This window comes from Anastrepha obliqua, chromosome 3 (genome assembly GCF_027943255.1).
Source record: "Anastrepha obliqua isolate idAnaObli1 chromosome 3, idAnaObli1_1.0, whole genome shotgun sequence".
Lineage (NCBI taxonomy): Eukaryota > Metazoa > Arthropoda > Insecta > Diptera > Tephritidae > Anastrepha > Anastrepha obliqua.
This window is the reverse complement of record NC_072894.1, coordinates 60610256-60630523: the sequence shown is the minus strand read 5'-3', so window position 1 is coordinate 60630523 and position 20268 is coordinate 60610256. Positions and strand designations below refer to the sequence as shown.

The 20268-nt window shown below is 36.2% G+C and overlaps 1 protein-coding gene across 2 annotated transcripts in view; it reads left to right on the top strand.

The window, feature by feature from the left end:
- LOC129240193 (sodium- and chloride-dependent GABA transporter 1-like) overlaps positions 1-20268 on the top strand; it is a 147234-nt gene that overhangs the window by 75447 nt on the left and 51519 nt on the right. For both annotated transcript variants that reach the window (XM_054875815.1, XM_054875814.1), the window contains exon 2: positions 5092-6032. In XM_054875815.1, coding sequence (XP_054731790.1) covers positions 5229-6032 — 804 coding nt within the window. In that variant the 5' untranslated portion in view covers positions 5092-5228. The remainder of the gene's footprint in view (positions 1-5091; positions 6033-20268) is intronic.

Here is a 20268-nt window from a genome sequence, read left to right as displayed (position 1 = left end):
TTCATTAGCACTTAAATATACATTGCAGAGCCTGTTGTGTGTGGGTGGCGTCAATTAGTCAGAATAAACAAATTTACACTTTTCAACGTCTTGTAATTGCCGTTAAATATTTGCTTAAAATCAATAATCACTTGCATAGAGGAATGTTTGCATCTCTGAGTTGGAAAGAGCAGGTGGAGAAGGATTTGGCTTCACTTAGTGTTTCCAAGTGTTGCCCCGGTTAGCACGAGAAAGAAAAGACCGGTGCGCTTTGTTTTCTTCTGCCAAATCGCATAAGCGGTTTTCGCGTCAATCAAGAAGCAGGAAAAGTAAATATATAGACAGTATGTTCAATAAATAACATAACTTTTCAGATGTAGAATAAAACACGTATCGTACTGTGTTTGAAAGTTATTTTTTATTCAAAATAGTCTCCATTTAACTCGATACAACGTTCAGAGCGATCAACCAATTTTTATGTCATCTAAGGGAATGTTCTTTAACACCTGTGTCACGGCTGCTTGAATGGCTGGAATATCATCATAAAACGCACCTTTCATGGCAGTTTTTAATTTAGAGAACAGAAAATAGTCACATGGTGATAGATGAGGAGAATACGGAGGGTGGTCGATGACACAAATAGGTTTTTGCCTTAAAAATTCACGAACATTTTCGGTTTTGTGAGGTGGTGCATTATCAAGCAATAAAACCAGCTGTTTCCCCTCTGGATATTCAGGTCTTACACGAACAATTCTTGACCACAAACGATGTAAAACTTGTAAATAGTATTCTCCATTAATAGTTTGACCTTCTGCAACAAATTCCTTGTCTACAATACCCTTGGAATCGTAGAACGTGATCAACATTGTTTTTATTCTTGACTTCTGAAAACGCAACTTCGTTGCTTTTGGCTCCCCTTTCGTCTTCCATTCTGCAGATTAACGCTTAGTTTCAGGGTCATATTTGAAGAAGCATGTTTCGTCACCAGTTATGATCGAATCAAGAAAATCTGGATCGTTTTCAACAGAAATGATTTCGCGGACTTTTCCCCTCAATTCAGCACGATTTCTTGCTTCTGGACGACCAGGTCTTTCATCATCATTCAAATCTTCACGACCATTTTTACATCGTTTAAATCAATTACATACATTTGAACGAGCTAAACAATCATCACCTTTTTGCATCAATTCGTACGTCTCACTAAATGTTTTTCCAAGTTTAACACAGAATTTAATATTTGCTCTTTGCTCCATTGTATTTTTACGACACAAGCACGAAACATACTGACAAGAAAAGGCGCGTAACTTTTTAACGTGTCAAACGATTTACATGAAGTTGGCTGCGGTTGAAAGCTGACGCTTGTATCTTTTCAATATGATTAAAGTTTAATAGATAGCTCTACGTGTTCCATGATTTAAATAAAAAGTTCTGTTATTTATTGAACATACTGTGTATATGTAAATATTTTTTATTACGTCTCTCGTTTCCTCCCCAAAATTTGCTGGCAATATCGGATGCCCCATCAAAGCCACTGGAGCGCTTTATTGAACTTGGCCAAAAATACCTAGCAATTTTCAACAGAAAAGAAAACCTAATAAAAATCAATGAATTGCTGTTTCAAAGTTCTATTTGAAAAATGAATTTATTTTTATTGATATGACGTTGAAAATTGGCACGCTAGATGGCAAAGTCGTAGATGACGAGGGTAATTATAAAGTTAATAACAAATAATAACTTGCTAAAAATTTAAATGTTTGAATTTAATTAAATAAGCGGCATTATTGAGAGGCTTTATTTCATGGATAAGAAATTGATTTCACCTTAAAGCTTAAAAATAAAATACGTAAGTAACCTTTTTATATTATGAGTTTTGCTAGCAGATCTTAATAAAAACATACGCATACAGGGTGTTTTCTTACTGACTATAACGACTTTGAGGCTACATTATGTGGTTAATTTCATGAAGAAAAAGAACTAAAAGATGTTTAATACTTTCTTAAATTTACTAGCTTGTTTGAACGTTTAGTCACACCTTCATAGTGAGGCAAGAAAAAAACAAAAAAAAAAAATAGCTGCCATTCTTGGGGCGTCCAGTTGGATCCCAACTGTGAGGGAGCTTTCGTCATGAAATTAGTCACATAATGTAACCTTAATGTCGTTATAATCGATAACAAAACAACCTGTGTAGAGCCTTTAGTAAATATCGCTTATTTATTGCAAGATTGTCATAATTCAAAAAAATAAAAGTGTTGAGAAAAATGGTTTCAAAGACCTTAAAGTCGAACTACAAATCTTCCCACCTTTCAATTTATTTCAAGTAAAATTAGAGATACCAGAATGAGGTACTATTAATAGATATCGCAATGAAATTTTTAGTACCTCGAGCACCTTAAAGTAAATAAAGTTTTTAATTATCGTACCATTACTCGTTATAATGATACTGGTAGCAACTTGAAACGTCATTGAGGTGGTCATCAAAAGACTGCAATGTCACGTGAAATGGTTCAAAAAGTGAAGAAGCGAAATGAGCGAAATGCCCGACGAAGTGCCAATCAAATTGCGAAAGAACTGAAAATATCTGACCGTAGCATCCACCGCATACTGAAAAATGATCTCAAAGTCAGGCCTTATTAGATCCAAAAGGCGCAAGATCTCACACAAAACCAGCAGTAAGTCAGACTTAAGAGAGCGAAGGAGTTGCTTCGCTTGGCCGAAAGCGGTCAATTTCCGAACATTGTGTTTTCTGACGAGAAAATTTTTCTAATTGCGCAATTCGTAAACTCCCAAAGCGATAGGGTTTATTTAACCGATCGTTCATGCGAGAATTTGAGTCATCGATTGGCCACCAGGAAGCAGCACACATTATGGATTGGGTTGCTGTAATCGCAGACGGGCACTCTCCAATCATTTTCATCGAGCCTGCCGTCAAGGTAAATGCGAAATGTTATCGGGAAAGTATGCTGGAGGTTGCTTTGAAGCCATGGTTCTCAAATTCGCCAGACGCGAATCCAATGGATTATTCTCTTTGAGCCATTTCGGAGAGCATGGTTCGAACTAAAAGATTCACCAGTGACGAGGCCATTTTCCGCGAGTGGGCCAAAATACCTGCAAGTCAGATTCGGGCAGCTTGCGATTCGTTTCTGGACCATCTCGAGGCCATAGTCAAGGCAAAAGATGGTCATATCGAACAAAAGTAAATTTATTCTTTATTTTGTATTATTTTCAAATATTTTTTACTTTGAATTGCATAAAAGTAATTTTCCTAACAAAATGTATGCCGATTTTAATTGGTTACACTTCGAGAGCGGCAGGCTAATCACCTACCCTATCGGAAAGTAAAATAGATTAACGAAACCAAGATTGAGTTTGTCCATAGGGCCTGGGACCCAAGAAGAGTGAACAAGGACAAACAAAAAACAAAAAACATCATCGAAATTTCAAACAATTTGAATAGCCCATTGAATTTTGGTATAATAAACTGCAAGTTTGAAATGTCTCAAAAATCGTTTGATTTTTGATAATTTTTTTTTGGGTAGCAGTTATGTCCATATAACAAAAGCTCGAAATTTTTATTGTATCGGGCAAGGAAACACTCTTTGCAATTTTGACGGAACTTTGTTACATTTGTTTTTTTTTAATTTGTACAGGGTTTAAAACTTGAATTTGTATGGTTTTTGTAAGAGAATGAGCTTTAATTGGATAATATGTGGATATGTGGATGTTTTGCACGAAAAATAGAAAAGTAACATGAGCACAAGAGCGTTTGAATGGGGCAGCCCATCTTTATATATAAGTTTATATGGAGACTCAAACTCCCACGGTGGAAAGAATTTTAGAAAAACTTACGGAAAACAAGCAATAAGTCGAAAGCAAATTATCTGTTTTTTGTTTTTGATTTTAAGGTGATTAAATGCAACAAATGGAACAAAGTCCATTATGATTTGTATTTAATTTGTTTTTATTAAAGCAAATCTTTTTTTTTGTCTTATTATTATTATTTTTTGAAGATTAAGAGAGTTTTATAAAAAATTCCTGGTTGCGCGCCTTATAAGAATGGTAGCGGTTGGAGAAAGTATAAAATGTTTTGTTTTGTGTCTTTTGTAGTGCTGTCATTCATTACACATGTAATACATATGTATGTACATATTTACAAAGTGAAAACGCGCCGCTTATCTTATTTGATAAATTATATTTATTTTATTGTACAATCATCATAAATGCTTCTGAAAGCTATTCAATTCAAGCACTCCACCAAATCACCTTCTTCCACTCAGCTTGTGAGGCGAATCTATTATGACACTTTGTTAGCATTTTGTTCATGTATTTGTATGTTAATCATAGGCATGTATGCATACAAAAGGTAAACATACATATGCATGTATGCAAGTTTATTCCACATTTGTATTCTTCTGTGTCGTCAGTGCCTTAACCAACCTCTGCTGGCATATTAAAAAATAAATAAAAGATAGTGAAGTGATAGTAAAAGTGACCGTGCCATTCCATTTGCTGTCACTGTTGTTGGCATTCGGAGTTCCAAGCACGGCGGAAACAGATAAGCAGCTTCAATGAATGAAGATTCAAGCGCTCTATGTAGAAAAAAAAGTTTTGAACGAAAACTTACGAATGTGTGATTCATTTAACAAATTTGTTGTGGTTGTTGTTGTTGTTGTTGTTGTTAATGTTAACATAGAGGAAGCCACAGTAGATTAATTATCAGCAACGTATCAGCGCGCTAAGTGGCAGCTAAATACAAACGATTGGTAACTAATCAAACAAGCTTTTAGCGATTTGTGCAAAAATCATTGAAAACAGACGATGAGGGAAGAAAATAAACTGGTTTTTGTTTTGCCTGCGAGCGCTAATGCGGCCAAGCAAAGTGGTTTGTGTTGTTGTGAACTAATGTGAAGTTAGAGAAAATATATTATACATATATTGTACATACATACATACGTACATGTGTGCATATCTCAGACACAAGTGCTTCCTGCGAATTAAATGATTCACTTGATTATTCTTGGTATCTACTTTTTAAGCAACATAATTTACACACACATCCCTTAAATTACTCAAACTTCTCATGATAATCTCCATTTCAATTTTTACTAATTCCAGTTGTTTTGAACTCAAGTCAAAGGAATCTGTTCGGCAGTTATCTCTGTCTACCCATCAGCACGTTGGTCTAGTGCATCCACGGCATTTAGTGCGAGCAAGTGTTAAACATCAAAAGTCCTACTGCCTGCATTAGTGGCATGAAGGCGGCGTCATATCGCAGCAGATCTAGTGATGAAGCTCTTGATGAACATTTAAAGCTACAGCGCCGACAGGCAATGCCAATGACGATGAACAACATGCACAGACATATCAGCAGCAACACAGTCGTACCACCAACACCACCTCCACCCGCACCCATGCGTTTGCGCACCGATTCGAATGCGACTAGCATTTATGTGATTGGCGCGGATGCGTCGACCGAGCACAATCGGCCTTCGGCCAGCAGTATAGCACAGTCGGATAGTAATCCGGCATCAATGGAACGCAGACAACACAATCGTCTATCCTGGGTAAATATGCATCGAAGTGGCGACGATGATGCGGCGCAACTCGAAAATGGTAGTGGTAGAGGCGCTGTGATTATCACGCCATCACCGCAAACAACGCGTAGTTACATATCGGCAGTATCAACCATCACAGCCACAACGGGCACAGGTGGTGGTGGTGGCGGCACAATAAGAAGTAGGGTTGGTGGATTTACTGGCGGGAGTGGACATATTGGGAATGGTAATGGTACAATTAGCGGGCGTACCACTGCAGCTTCGGGACGCATTAGCACTAGTGGTGCTACTACCATCAGCGGTAGCAACAATACACTAAACGATATAATTTCCGATTATCATAGTCATGAGGCGGCTAGCGGTAGTGAATTTCACTATTCCAATGCAATTGTGGCATCCACACCTCATTTGAAAAATCTTTCGAGTAGTGGCAGTTTCAATATGGCTAATGGCAGCACGGTGAAACTATTGCCGGTGACGGAAGATGATGGTAATCAACAGGTGAGTGAAGTTATTTTTGATTAAAAATTTGGCAACACAAGCGCACAGTAGTTTTAAGATGAAGTAAGAATAAGGCCGAAATAATGGTCAAGGTAATATAATTGGGTAAACGTTTGGGCCCAGTTAGGTTAGGGTAAGTTGTAGCTGTTGTTCACTATCACACTTAGCATCATAACTCATTGTGGTCCTGGATGTAAAACTCGCCACGAACTCTCTTATGATTGCTGATCTGATGGTGTGGAGGCAATCCCTGACGGAACGGATAGTGTTAGGATCTTCCCTATGATTAGGTCTTAGGTTTGTTGTGAGTTATTAGAAAGTGGAGATATAGATCTTGGCCATGGAAAGATTATTCTACTTCTGGACGAGACCCAGAGTCAGAAGAGAGCCGTTAAGATGTAGCCAGATATTGTACCACTCGCTGACTCATAAAATTCTGAGTTTATTTATTTATTTAGTGAATCTAGAAATACAAAGTTTCTCACAGATTATTACATATATAATATATACAAGTTTCATAACTATGTGATAATGAATTCTAAGAAAATTAGTTAGTGCAAGACAAGCATCCCGTCAAGAAGAAAGTATCAAACTCAAAGGACATGGAGAAGAGGGCAAATAAATTTTTACACGGATGGATCCAAGCTAGAAAATCAAGCAGGCTATGGAGTTTTTTCAAAAGAATTAGGACTAGAATCATCTGTCCGCCTTCCGAAGTACTGTAGCGTCTACCAAGCAGAAGTCTTAGTTATAAAGGAGGTAGCCGTGTACCTTAATATACACGCCGTAACAAACTCCAATAAATATCTTCTCGGATAACCACGTCGCCATCAAATCAATGGAGGCAGTTATACTAAGATCAAAGGTTGCTCAGAAATGCCTGGCAGCTCTAAATGATATTATCACCGTTTTCAAGATCAGTCTTATATGACTACCGGGACAAAAAGAAGGAAGGAAATTGCAAGGCCGATAAGCCAGAAAAGGTACTAACCTCCTTTTGCTTGAAAACAGAGGCAATATTGGAATTCTTATGGCAACGTGCAAATAAAGGATAAAATGAAATATTCTCCAGGAAGCTAATAGGCCATGGAGAGAAGAAAATACTTGTGTTACAACCAGGCTAATTTGGCCATAAATAGATTATAAAAGGTCAACCTCTCAAGAGAGAACATCTCGATGGTCGTGGCATGTGTCCCGATCATTGGGACCTACATGATCTAAGGGAGTTGCTGTTCTAAATAGACTGCTACAAAAACCTAACTTAATCTGAGAACAAAGGCTAGTCAATTGTCACATGTATGATATCCAAAACAAAGTAGAGTGAAAGTATACATCTTCTGCTTTGTAAGGATTTTAAATTTAGTAATGTACATTTCACATTATATGAAGGAATCGGATCAGTGAAGTTTAAAGATTTGAGTGCAAAACGAATAAATTTCTTTTGAATGCGTTCAAGTGCTCTGGTGTGGCATTGATGATACGACCTCCAAATTAAGACGTCATACATCAGCTTGGATCGTACGAGCGAAGTAAATAGTGACTTCAAAGTGTATAGATCCGTAAAATCGGAAGCAAAACGTAGAATGAAGGCAAGTGTAGAATACGATTTGACGATGAAAAAAAAAAATTCAAATGACTAAGAAACTGAAAAGTGGGGTGCAAGATCACTCCCAAATCAATAATTTAATTAAGAGTATTTAAACGCGAGTTCTTTATGAAATATTTAAAGGGGAAAGGAGAGGATGTGATGAGATATCGAAGTAGTTGGTTGGCTTTGGTTATGTAACTTCCCTCTTAGTTCAGTTAAGTTAGTTTTCCGAGTAAGATTAAAGCATCACTTACGCCTCGCCACCACGGCAAGGAAACCAACATTAAAGAGGTGGGCCTACCTACCTTCAACTGGACTTAAAATAGTTTATTAATAATTAATTAAACTTAACTTAATTGAGTTCAGCTCAACGTAATATTTGCCTAACTGACCACAGTTGAACTTAACTTAATTGAGCTTACTATACAACAACAAAAACAAAATACGTTTATAGTACAAATGCTCGCAACGGCATGGTGGGTGGTCGATAGCAGTTAAGTGCAATGTTAATCATGTCAGCCTACTCGCTTATGTAAGTTAATACGTAGTACTTATATGAGTGATGCGTTTAAAATTGCCATGCACGCGCGCTGCTCTGCGTGAGAATCGTCAAATGTTTTGAGCACGCGCAGTTGATAGCGGCTGACAAGCATACATACGCGTACGAACGAGTATAAAAAAGAGTATAGAAATAAATGATAAAAAATCTAAGAAAAATAGAAGAGTAAGTACTTTGAAAAAGTTGGCATTTAAAAAATATAAAAATAAATATTATCATCATGCAAATAGCTGAAATAGCGTGAATTGTTTTTGCTGAAAAACGATACTGGCATCACATCCATGCATGCATATGCAGCGCGAGCGAGTGTGGCTTGAGATGTGCGCGCTTTTGCGGATGTGCTGCTAACTGACGGGAGTGGTGTATGCGCCGCCAATAATTCTGAGGCGTTGTTGTTATGCGGTGATGGTTTCACTTACAATTTATATACTAAATCTCAAATTGTAAGGAAGTGTAGGATTTTATTTTACACCAATACATCCACAGGTGTGTACGTATGCATGTATATACAGTCTGTTTAATAGAAGCGTGACCGGCAAAATTCCAAAAAAAATTTAAATGCTGCTAAATAGGTGCATCCTCTTCGCGATACGCCTTGTTCAATTTGTTAGTTTTGTGGGAAATTTAGAAAGCGTAAGTTGATATTACAAAATGAGTTCCCTGTATGAAAAACGACTTGAACTAGTGTATCTATGTACACACCCTAAAGGTCCAAAAATTTTGCGTGCGTCTACAGGAAAATATTTGCAAAAGTCGAAGAGCTTCATAAATAAATGTGTGCAATCCTATACAGAAGTTAAAAACGTTGACGTCTTCTCCGGGTGAGAATCTAAAAGAAAATAACTCTTCAAAGTAAGAACAGAACATCATTGATGTATTTGTGAGAAAGCTGAGTTTCTCGTTGCGTGAAGCTGAAGCAGTTTTAAGGAAAAGTGGTGTTAATATATCAAAATATACGATTCGAGGATATTTTCATGCAAAAGGCCTCAAACTATAGAGCACGTTGAAAAAATGTACACGCACAAATATCACAAATTGAAAAACGACTGGGCTAAGGCAAATTCAGAACGGAATTGGGCAGACGTAGTATTCATGGATGAATCTTTCACCATGGATGAATCTTTGCTCATAATCGACAACTTCAACGAACTGTTAAACTTCCCGTTAAGGTTCTTTTTCCGAAAAAGAGTTTGGTCATTTATTTGAATGCAGTTTTGATGTTTGCAGAATTATTACTCTCAGCTGCTTGCTATCTTATAATATACAAGAAGATAACGATCCCGAAGGTAACGAATCGAAGCCGAAGGTGCGTAGAGTAGAAACAACAAAATTGTATTGAAATGTTGGATTGGCTTTCAGGATCGCCTGATGTCAAAACTATTGGGCAGAAATCATTGCTTGCTTCTTACTTTGGCCCTTGAAAGAGTTCGGTTCGGTTCGGTTCGGTTCGGCTTTAACAACTGATGCCAATTCAAAATTTAGTCAGAGGTTTTGATAGATGATCTTGCAAATGTAATTATGTTTGGGCAATGGTTAAGCAAAACTCAGACAAAAAAATATGTAAGGTCAAACGATTACGGAAAAACTATATGCAACTTGCGCAGAAATTAACACAAAGTATTACTGGAAGATGTGAAGCCATTATAACTAACGGTGGTGACTACACATTTTATGGAATATTTCCGTATAATTAATTAATATTACGGTGCAGTTTGTCAGAATCGAAATGGTCAAATGGTTTCTAAGTTATGGCTGTCACGCTTTTATTAGACTGACTGTATATATACGATTTATCTTTATTGATATTACTTGCCGTTTGCATTTTTTGTTTGACGTTACTGATCTTTTGCTTATTTTTTATGGTTTGATATTTCATTTTTTTATACTTTTTATTTTTATGTGTTAATGTGACTTTGCTTTGACGTAGGAAACTATGAAGCTGGTCATTTGCAATTTTTCGCTGTTGATTTTTTACTATTTGGCGTCATCATCAATAATAATGTAGTTATTAATGTCACATTTATTGCTAATAGCTTTGTGAGTAGCAAAACATGGTTTACTTATAAATATTAGTTATGTGAAATACCGAAAAGTGATTGTCATATTTTCGAAAAAATAAATTTAGGGTGCTATGTATTAGTCGTCAAGGTAATGCAGATATATTGCTATTATTTTCTTCGTTGCATAAAATGCCAACATTTTCTTTTTCGGTTTCATTGCAATGAGTTTAAATTCTAGCGAAATGTTATTATTTTTAGGTCAGTGCCCTGCGATTTATTATTAAAATTTTCCATAAATATCTAAAAATCGAAAATTTTGTATGAGAAGTTTTTATAATAATAGTCGTTTATACCCTTTGTTTGTTGTTTGCGGCAAGATGGCCGCCAATGAGAAGCTCTTACATTGCAGAAATACACTTCGAGGTTGTAGTTGCCCGGCTGGCATCAACTAAGCGCTCAAATCATTTCTTTCGACCCGCAGTTCGTCAGCACCTGCAGCCTTATTGTGTTTTAGTCCTAAGTATGCTGACATTAACCCTTCCATATACTTTTGGATATAAAGAGGCATGTATGGATATTTGCGACAACAAATCAAAGATTCGAGTCGAAGGTAGGTATATCAAACATATTGAAATCGTTTGTTTGTCCACCGCAAATTGATCAATTTGGGTTATAGTTTCTTGATCGGGAGACAAAAAAGTGATCTTATGGATCTTTTTGTGTTGGAGCTGCTGGAAACTGCTTTGCTGCGGGTTCTGCCGAGGTCAATAAAACTCAGTCTGTTAGCGAGCTGAATGTTTCGTTTTTGGTATCGCAGATCTCTTCTTAGTTCACTCTGCCATGATTTTACTAACCACGATTATGATTTTTATATATCGTGCGGAGCACCGTTCGAAGAAGTTGTTCTTTCTTTGTTTAGAGGAGTATAAGCAAATAAATCCCATGTTGTGGAATCTTATTTAGGTGCGGGCAGAAATTTTCTCATTTTTTTTTAATTTCTTTTTTCTAAAATTTCTGAAAGCCAATATTGAAATATTTATAACTCCAAAAACCGTTAGAGTATTAATGCTGAATTCAAGAGGAACCTAATTAAAAGAGGAATCAAATGTTTTCTCTCTACATTTTCTCTCTCCAATATTTCAAGCCGCGTTATTCGAATTTATCACGAAATATTTTTTATAATTAGTTTTTTGTTTTTATTGCATCTTTTCCTTTACTTTTATTATGAGTCCAGTAGTGTTAGAGTGCCTCTAATTAAAATTTCAAAAATTGTGTTAAGAATTTTGTTGAAAAGTCAAAAGTAAAGTTGGTTATACTCTGCAAGTTAAAGAATGGCCGAACTTCGGGTTTGGCCATAAAATTTCTGTTTGACTTAGGTTCGACTTCCTTAGAAAAAAACCAAAAACAAAACTTAGGCGTACATTTCTTTAAATTTTGTTATATTAGTTAAACAAATTTTTAAAATTTTAGGTTTTGTATGAGTTTTTGAATAATACAATTTGAATTTGAAAAAATAATCTTCATCGAGTAAGGCTAGTCCGCCTTTTGTTCACGCTGCAGGTCAGTCCGACAAGTCGACCGAAAGGTGGTGGCGCTTGCACGGTGAAAACGCCGATAGTTGCTGTTTTTACAGTTGATGTATTTTAAAAGACTTAAAAGTCTTACGAATACAGCTTCATTTTAATAATAATAAATCTCAAAATAATAAATAATTATAAAAGTATTCAACTATGAGTATTAAATAACTAATAAATACACACAAGTTTGGTGTTTTTACAAGTCTAAGTACTTAAAGGGTTTTCCAATAAGAGGTGTTATTTTGATATTCAAAGAAAAATGCTATTTTTTAATATAAATGATCGGATGTTTATTTCATTATAAAGAGGAAGGTATGCCGTTAATAGTGGAAAATAACATCAGGCAAATGACCACCACGACCACGCTTACAGGACAATATCCTTTTCATGAAATTGTTCATAACCGAATTGCAAAGTGGCTACCCTATGTCCTCGATAGTCTCACGAATTCCATCCTTGAGGTCTTGACAACAAAGGCTATAAAAAATTAAAGTGGAATACAGATGAACTTATAAATAATGAAGATATGAAAGCAAAGTACAAATATGCGATTGAAAACATTTTATTTAATGAAAATAGCACAAATAATGACTCAACTGAATTAGATATTGAAGATCAATGGAATAAACTGAAAGCTACAATCATAAAATCCGCAAAGAATACTATTGGAGAGAAGAGATCAGTAATGAACGAATGGTATGATGAGGAATGCAGAGTAGCTAATTATGCGAAAAAGGAAGCTAGAATAAAATATATGGAAAGAAACACACGTACAAATAGATTATATTATGTAAACAAAAGAAAAGAAGCTAAGAAAATAATGCGAAAAAAGAAAAAAACCTACATGAAGCGGCAAATTGAACAAATTGAAAGCGATTTTAGAAACAAAAATGTCAGAGCTATGTATCAGAACATCAAAAAACAGACTAAAACATTTCAACCTCGAACAAATATATGCAAAGCAAAGGATGGTTCCATAATCAGCGAAAAACAGCAAGTAATAGATAGATGGAAAGAATATTTCAACGAACTACTTAACAAAGAAAACTACGATAATACAAGTAAGGAGGAACAAGTAGTACATACGGCCGAAATCTATGTTGAAGAACCTAGCTTTGACGAAGTACTATTGGCTATAAGAAAACTTAAAAACCATAAAAGCTGTGGTGAAGATGGAATACCCGCAGAACTTCTGAAATATGGCGGACATGAACTACATAAACAAATATTTACCTTAGTAAGCCAAATATGGCATTCAAATGAAATACCCACTGGATGGGCATCAAGCATAATAGTACCTATACACAAAAAAGGACATAAAACTGAATGCCAAAATTACAGAGGCATATCTTTACTTAATACAGGTTATAAAGTATTTACAAACATTCTATTTGAAAGGCTGAATATTTATGCTGAGAACATCCTAGACGATTACCAATGTGGTTTTAGAAACAACCGCTCAACGATTGATCAAGGTTTTACTGTCCACCAGATATTCGAAAAGTTTTACGAATATAAAATTGATATATTTTGCCTCTCTGTTGACTTCAAACAGGCATTTGACAGTATAAATAGAAAACGGATAAAATACTGCTTTCAGAAAATTGGAATACCTCTGAAGTTAATTAATTTGATTCTCTGTACATTGTCGAACACAACAAGTAAAGTACTGGTGCAAGGAAGCCTGTCAGACCCATTCGAAATCATATCCGGAGTAAAACAAGGAGACGCATTGTCATGTTTAGTATTCAATTTAATGCTACACACGACTGTTAAAGAAATAAACACGAATGGAACATTATTTAATAATGATTTTCAGATATGTGCCTACGCAGATGATATTCTTATTATGGCTAAAGATAGAAACACTCTTATACGCGTCTTTAAATGTATTGATAAAGATGCAAAAGCTCTGGGACTACACGTAAATACCGAGAAAACCAAATACATGATTCGGTCAGTCAACAACACGACACGCGATGACCTAAGTATTAACAACTTTGCTTTCGAAAATATCACTGAATTTAAATACTTGGGTTTTAAACTATCAGCAGATAAAGATTCGGCGATAGCTATTAACGACAGAATCCAAGCTGCAAATAACGCCTACTACGTTAACATAAAACTATTTAAATCAAAAGATTTGTCCAGAGCACAGAAAATAAGAATGTACAAAGTACTGATACGACCCGTCCTTACATATGGTGCAGAAATATGGACGCTGAAAACAAATGACATTCATCAGCTGATGTGCTTCGAAAGACGTATCATAAGGAAAATATATGGTCCGGTTGCAACAATAGATGGCAGCTACCGCATTCGCTACAATAATGAAATCGAAGAAATCGTTCAAGGACAAAATATAATACGTTTTATCAAAGCCCAACGAATTAGATGGATTGGGCACGTACTGCGCATGCCGAAAGAGCGAAATGCTAGGAAAGCTTTTATTTTAACACCAATTGGAGGAAGAAAAAGAGGACGCCCACGAAAGCGATGGTTAGATGACGTCGAATCAGATCTTAAGCAAATGAACGTACACAACTGGAGAGATGTAGCCATGGATAGAATAAAGTGGAGAAAAATTGTTGATGAAGCTATGGTCCACCACGGACTGTGAGGCTAAGAAGAAGAAGAAGAAGGTCTTGAATCGACCCTGGGCTGTTGGCGTAGACCTTCTCTTTCACGTGGCCTCACAGAAAATGGTGACAAGCTGTTAAATCACAAAATCTCGGTGGCCGATTGTGATCACCTCTTCGAGAGACGGTCCGAAAACTTTTCCCGTAAAAGATCAATGGTTTCGTTGCTTGTGTGGCGCGTAGCGTCTTAATCGTTATCCAGATCAATCATCCAATTTCGGCCATAAAAAATCGTTAATCATCTCTCGATAGCGATAGATGACACCTGTTATTGGAAACGCCTTTATATGTTTCGAGTTGAATTTAATGTGATTGAAATGCTTCTTGTCTTTCGTTCTCTGGCGCAAGCTCAAAATTTAAGCGAAAGTTTTGAAGATGACCTTGCATTTGTAATTTAGGTTTTATAAATTTATTTGTTGGCTCCGGTTTTCGAGATAGGGGTTTTTGAAAAATTTTCTGGGGACCACTGAGAGATCATTTAGAAACATGATGTATCACTCATTTTAAAATGAAAAAATGGAAATCTTAATGTGTCTCTATCCAATATACAATGCAAAACATAATTTGCAATACATAATTTTATTGTTTTATTTAAACAATTTTTAATTTTTTTTCCTTTTCTTGATTGGCGCGATAACCGCTTAAACGATTTTGGTAGAGTTTAACAAAGCGCGCCTGGAGTTTCTTTCTTCTCTCCAAAGCCAGGTCCTTCTCCACCTGATCTTTCCAATGCAGAGGAGGCCTTCTTTTCCCTCTGCTATCGCCAGAACCGGAACGTTTATATATACATTGTTCCATCGCCTACGATGCTCGCCCTTGCCAACGTGCAAAGGTCCAAAAATCTTGCGCAGAATCTTTCTTTCAAACACTCCAAAGGACGCCTCTTAGTATATTGCGTTTAAGCTTCTGCGCCATACGTTAGTACGGGCATGTTGAGAGCCTTGTAGAGTGTTAGTCTTATTCGTCAGGCGAGGACTTTACTACTCATTGCCTCGTTTTAAATTTTTGGTTTATCAAATTTGCTTGAATTTAAAATTACATTTTTATATATATTATCTAAGAAAATCATTAAATTTGAATCAGTCTCTTTCTGAAAGAGCTCTCAGCTGGCCCAAAGGAACATTGCTAAACAGCTTTATTTGCGAAAAACTCTTCGGAGTGCAAAGCGGCCTATTGCTGTAATGGCCCTATGCTGCCCCGCTGTATTGGTGATGAATAAATAATACAATTTACTGAGAAATTAAAAGTTTTAAGTTATGCTTGCAATTCGCAACCCCATTGGAAGCAGTTTTTGCATTTTTTCATTTAATTTCTTATAGCGCCTCATTTATCACAACTTGTAAGCTTGTGCTGCATATACTTAGCTTGGTATTTCATTGCCCTGCAACAGTCAATTGAAATGTTATGGTTTTTAAGTGCCACTGTTAATTATTCAACTACAAAGTGCATGCATTACATGTGCCATGACATGAAAAAATAACTATTACACATATCTTTTATACATACAACAGCAAACAACAAACCCATAATAAGCCCATAAATGAAAACACTTGGCAAGCACGTCTGCATTTATGCCACTTGATGCACGTACGAGCAGATGTATGCACATGTTTGCGTATGTATGTATGTGCGTCCAACTTTTGCGCGCGTTATCAATTTATATTTAGCTTACAAATTCATGTGGGCTTCTTTCCCAGTTGTAAATCGCAAAAGGGCTTTTCGAACAAAAATCATATTGATTTTTGAGAATTTTTTTGCAATTTTTTTTGCTGGCAGTACATTCTTTCCATTTAAGCATGAATACTTACACAATAGAGCAGTGATTTAAAATTATTGAGCAACATATGGCAAGATTTGTGATATCCCGACGTTTTCAACAATTACGCTTTCCTTAATCGACTATTTGGCGGATTGTATACAAGGATTTGCTTTTGCATCCTTACAAAATTCAATTAATATAAGCATTGAAGCCAACAGATCATTATCAACGCAGAAATTTTGTGAATTGGTTCTTTGCTGAACTCAATCGAAAATATTCCAAAATAGATTTTAAGGCAGTTTAATAAACAATTATTTGAATTTGTCTGTAGCTAATCTTATCACTAAGGAACTAATGTTTGGTTGACTTTAATAATAAAAAATATATCTTATATATTACCTTCGCTAAATTTTGTACGCTAGTTTAAAAGATTGTAAGTTCATAGACAGAATAAATAAATACTTCTTAGAGAATACTTCGTGCAATAATTCTCAGAGGGAGGAAGTCATAAGGTCTTCTTCTTCTTCTTAATTGGCGCGATAACCGCTTACGCGATTTTGGCCGAGCTTAACAAAGCGCGCCAGTCGTTTCTTTCTCGTGCTAACCGGCGCCAATTGGACACACCAAGTGAATCCAAGTGCTTCTCCACCTGATCTTTCCAACATAGAGGAAGCCTTCCTCTTCCTCTGCTACCACCAGCTGGTGCCGCACCGAATACTTTCAAAGCCGGAGCGTTTGTATCCATTCGGATGATATGACCCAGCCAACGTAGCCGCTGTCGTGGTAAAGCTCATACAGCTCATCGTTCCATCGTCTGCGATATTCGCCGTTGCCAACGTGCAAAGGTCCAAAAATCTTAGAATCTTTCTCTCAAACACTCCAAGTGTCCCTTCATCGGATGTTGTCATCGTCCAAGCTTCTGCGCCATACGTTAGGACGGGCATGATGAGAGTCTTGTAGAGTGTTAGTTTTGTTCGTCGAGAGAGGATTTTACTGCTCAGTTGCCTACTTAGTCCAAAGTAGCACTTGTTGGCAAGAGAGATTCTACGTTGGATTTCAAGGCTGACATTGTTATCGGCGCTAATACTGGTTCCTAAATAAACGAAGTCTTTTACAACCTCGGAATTTTAACTGTCTACAGTGACGTGGGTGCCGATGCGCGAGTGCGCCGACTGTTAAGGTCTTACCAAGTAGAAAATCGAATTAAAAAATCAATAAAAAAGAAGGCAGGGCGGAAGGCCTACGGTCTCCCAAAGCAAAGAAGAGACTAGAAGTAGTTCTAGAAGGGGTTTTCAGGCCCTGCCATTACCAACTGGGCTCTTGTTTGCATTACTTATGCATGTATGCAATGCAAATATGTGCATGTCTATGTGTGCGTGTGTGCTCGTCACTTGACAGCATTGAATTAGTCGCAATCGGCATTAATTTACTCCAATTAAAAGTGCGATTTACATCATCGCTCCTCCAAATCGTGTATATGCAAAATTTCGTTCTCTCACTATTTAGTCGCTGCAACGATTTTTTTTTGTAATTTTGATGCTTCAAATAATAACATAAATTTATTCATGTTATGTAGTTTTGTGAATGGATTTGCATGATAAGGAGCGGAAATATATTTTAAGTTATTCATATTTTTGACCATCTATTTATCATATAGAGATTTTTCAATAAGGTCCTCAAAACTTTGTTCTTTTTCCCAGTATGTTGCATGTTGCGTATCATGAGAGCGATTGGGTTGTCATGAGTGTGGAACACATGGCAGGCTAATAGTGAAACACTGATTAATTCTCAGTGACATAGAGAATATTTTTTGCTTATCAACCTTTTGGCTTTACAGATACTTCATGATTTTGTATAAAACTTTATGTTGTCCACAACTACTTGTGGAATATATTTTTTCTTTTACTATAACCCGTGGCATACATTTTAACGCCGAACATCCCTAAACAACATGAATTCAATCCAAACTTAATCATATCTAAACCTCTTACTGAGCTCCTCCTCTAATTTGTGGTATGCGTTTTGATGTTTTCAAACAAACAGAGGGACCTACAGTTTTACACGACCTCTGAACGGTAGATAGTTTTTTATACGGAACTTCTTCAATGGAAGAAATACACTCGAAGGTTTGCATCCTTTTTTTATCTTTTGGTTTTTCATAACCGCCTCAATTTTCTCTGCATTGTTGCTGAAGAAGTTTCCTCTAAAATTTTCTTTAGTTTTTGAAAGTAGTCAGAAATCACTTGGTGTCCGTCGTAGCCGAACGGGGTGATGCGTGTCTACCACTCGGAATTCAGAGAGAACGTAGGCTTGAATCTCGGTGAAACACCATAATGAAGAGAAAGTTTTTTCTAATAGCGGTCGCTCCTCGGTAAGCACTAGCAAACCTCCGAGTGTATTTCTGCCATGAAAAAGCTCCACATAAGAAGCATTTGCCGTTCAGAGTCGGCTTGAAACTGTAGGTTCTTCCATTTGCGGAACAACATTAAGACGTACACCACCAATAGGAAGAGGATATATGTATATCACTCGACGTCAGATTGGAAGAATCTAATAATAAAATTATGTGGCATTATTCCTTATTCATATTGTTTATAATATTTATTTTGTTTAGAAGGCGTTTTGATCGAGTAGCTGGTTGTTCTCGTGTGTTTTTTGACATTTGCTGTATTCGGCGCATGACTTAGTATTTATACCGGGGATCTTCATGGACAGCTTGATGGATAATCCCCTCAGAAACACTAAGCTCCCTTGTTGATTTTGAAGGGCCTTCGTCAATGATCGCTTGCACTTGTTGAATAAAATCTGCAAATTGGACAGTGTCAGAATGTTCCTTCTTTTTATTCGTTTTGCAACAGATTCTACATTGTCACCTCATTATCGGCGAACCTTATGAAAGATTTAATGGGCGCACTTAAGAAAACTAAAGATTTGTAAATCTGTGCGATTTACTAACCGCACGCCGCTTCATTTCTTGAGGTAAGTTGTAGTCCTCTATGTCTGATCTTAAAAAGAGCAAGAAGGAAAATAATCGTTACGTCAGATATAAGCATGGCCTCAAATACCCTATGAACCCTGTATAAAATAGTATAATTTAAAATATTACACGGTTTTACTTAGCTAGTAATATTAGTCTTACGTTTCCTAAGTATTGATGGAAACGAACAATACTATAAATACATAAATATTTCAAAACTGGTATCCTTCTTAAGATTAAGTAAAAGCATTTGCCTTTACATTTTACCAAACGTAAAAGATTTTAAATATAATAAATGACATTTTTTTACCTTTCTCAATAATATACAATAGAAAATGTTTTTATTAGTAAATCGTCGACGTATCCAACTGCATGCTTAATATATAATAGAATATGTAGTCGTTTGAATAGTTTACAACACATATAAATAAAACTGATTTAAAATGTTCAAACCTAATAAAATAAGCATGAATAAATCGTCTTAAAATCGGTACAAATCAGGTCCTTTTCGGCTTAGTTCAATGCCAGTTAGGAAATTCCAGTTGTAAACTAGAATGGTTTCTGTCTAGTTTTTATTTGTTTTTCTTTCAGTATCCAAGTAGTGAAGCAGTTGTTGATTTTCCCATTCAAATGAATTTGTGCTTCTGCTTGCACTGCCTAAATGCACGCAACACTTTCGGTTACCCTGTCATTTGAGTTAACTAAATGAAGAAAATCGTTGCCTGCACTTAGGCGCTCATGAAAGACAATTTATGCCTGTGTTGGGTGCTATGTTTTTTTTTTATAGTCACTTTGGTTAATAAATCGGCATTTGCACATACATAAATAAATGCTACACAAATATTTGATGTTTTCCTTCTTTTTTTAAAATGTCATCAATCTAAAGATTTGGGAAAGTATGCATGAAATTTAAATTGGTAGTGTTTTAATTAGTGGAATTGTTTTAGCTTCTGGTGGAATGCTTTTGCGTATCTAACTAAATCACCAGCTGCACTAGGTTCCGCTTCCGCAGTCAGGTTTTTGCGGTATTTGTTTTCTTTTCTCCTCCATTTGAAATTTTATAAATTAACAACAGCATTTTGTAGATTACTTTATCTAACATTGCGGTAATACTATTAAATGCAAAGGAATTTAACG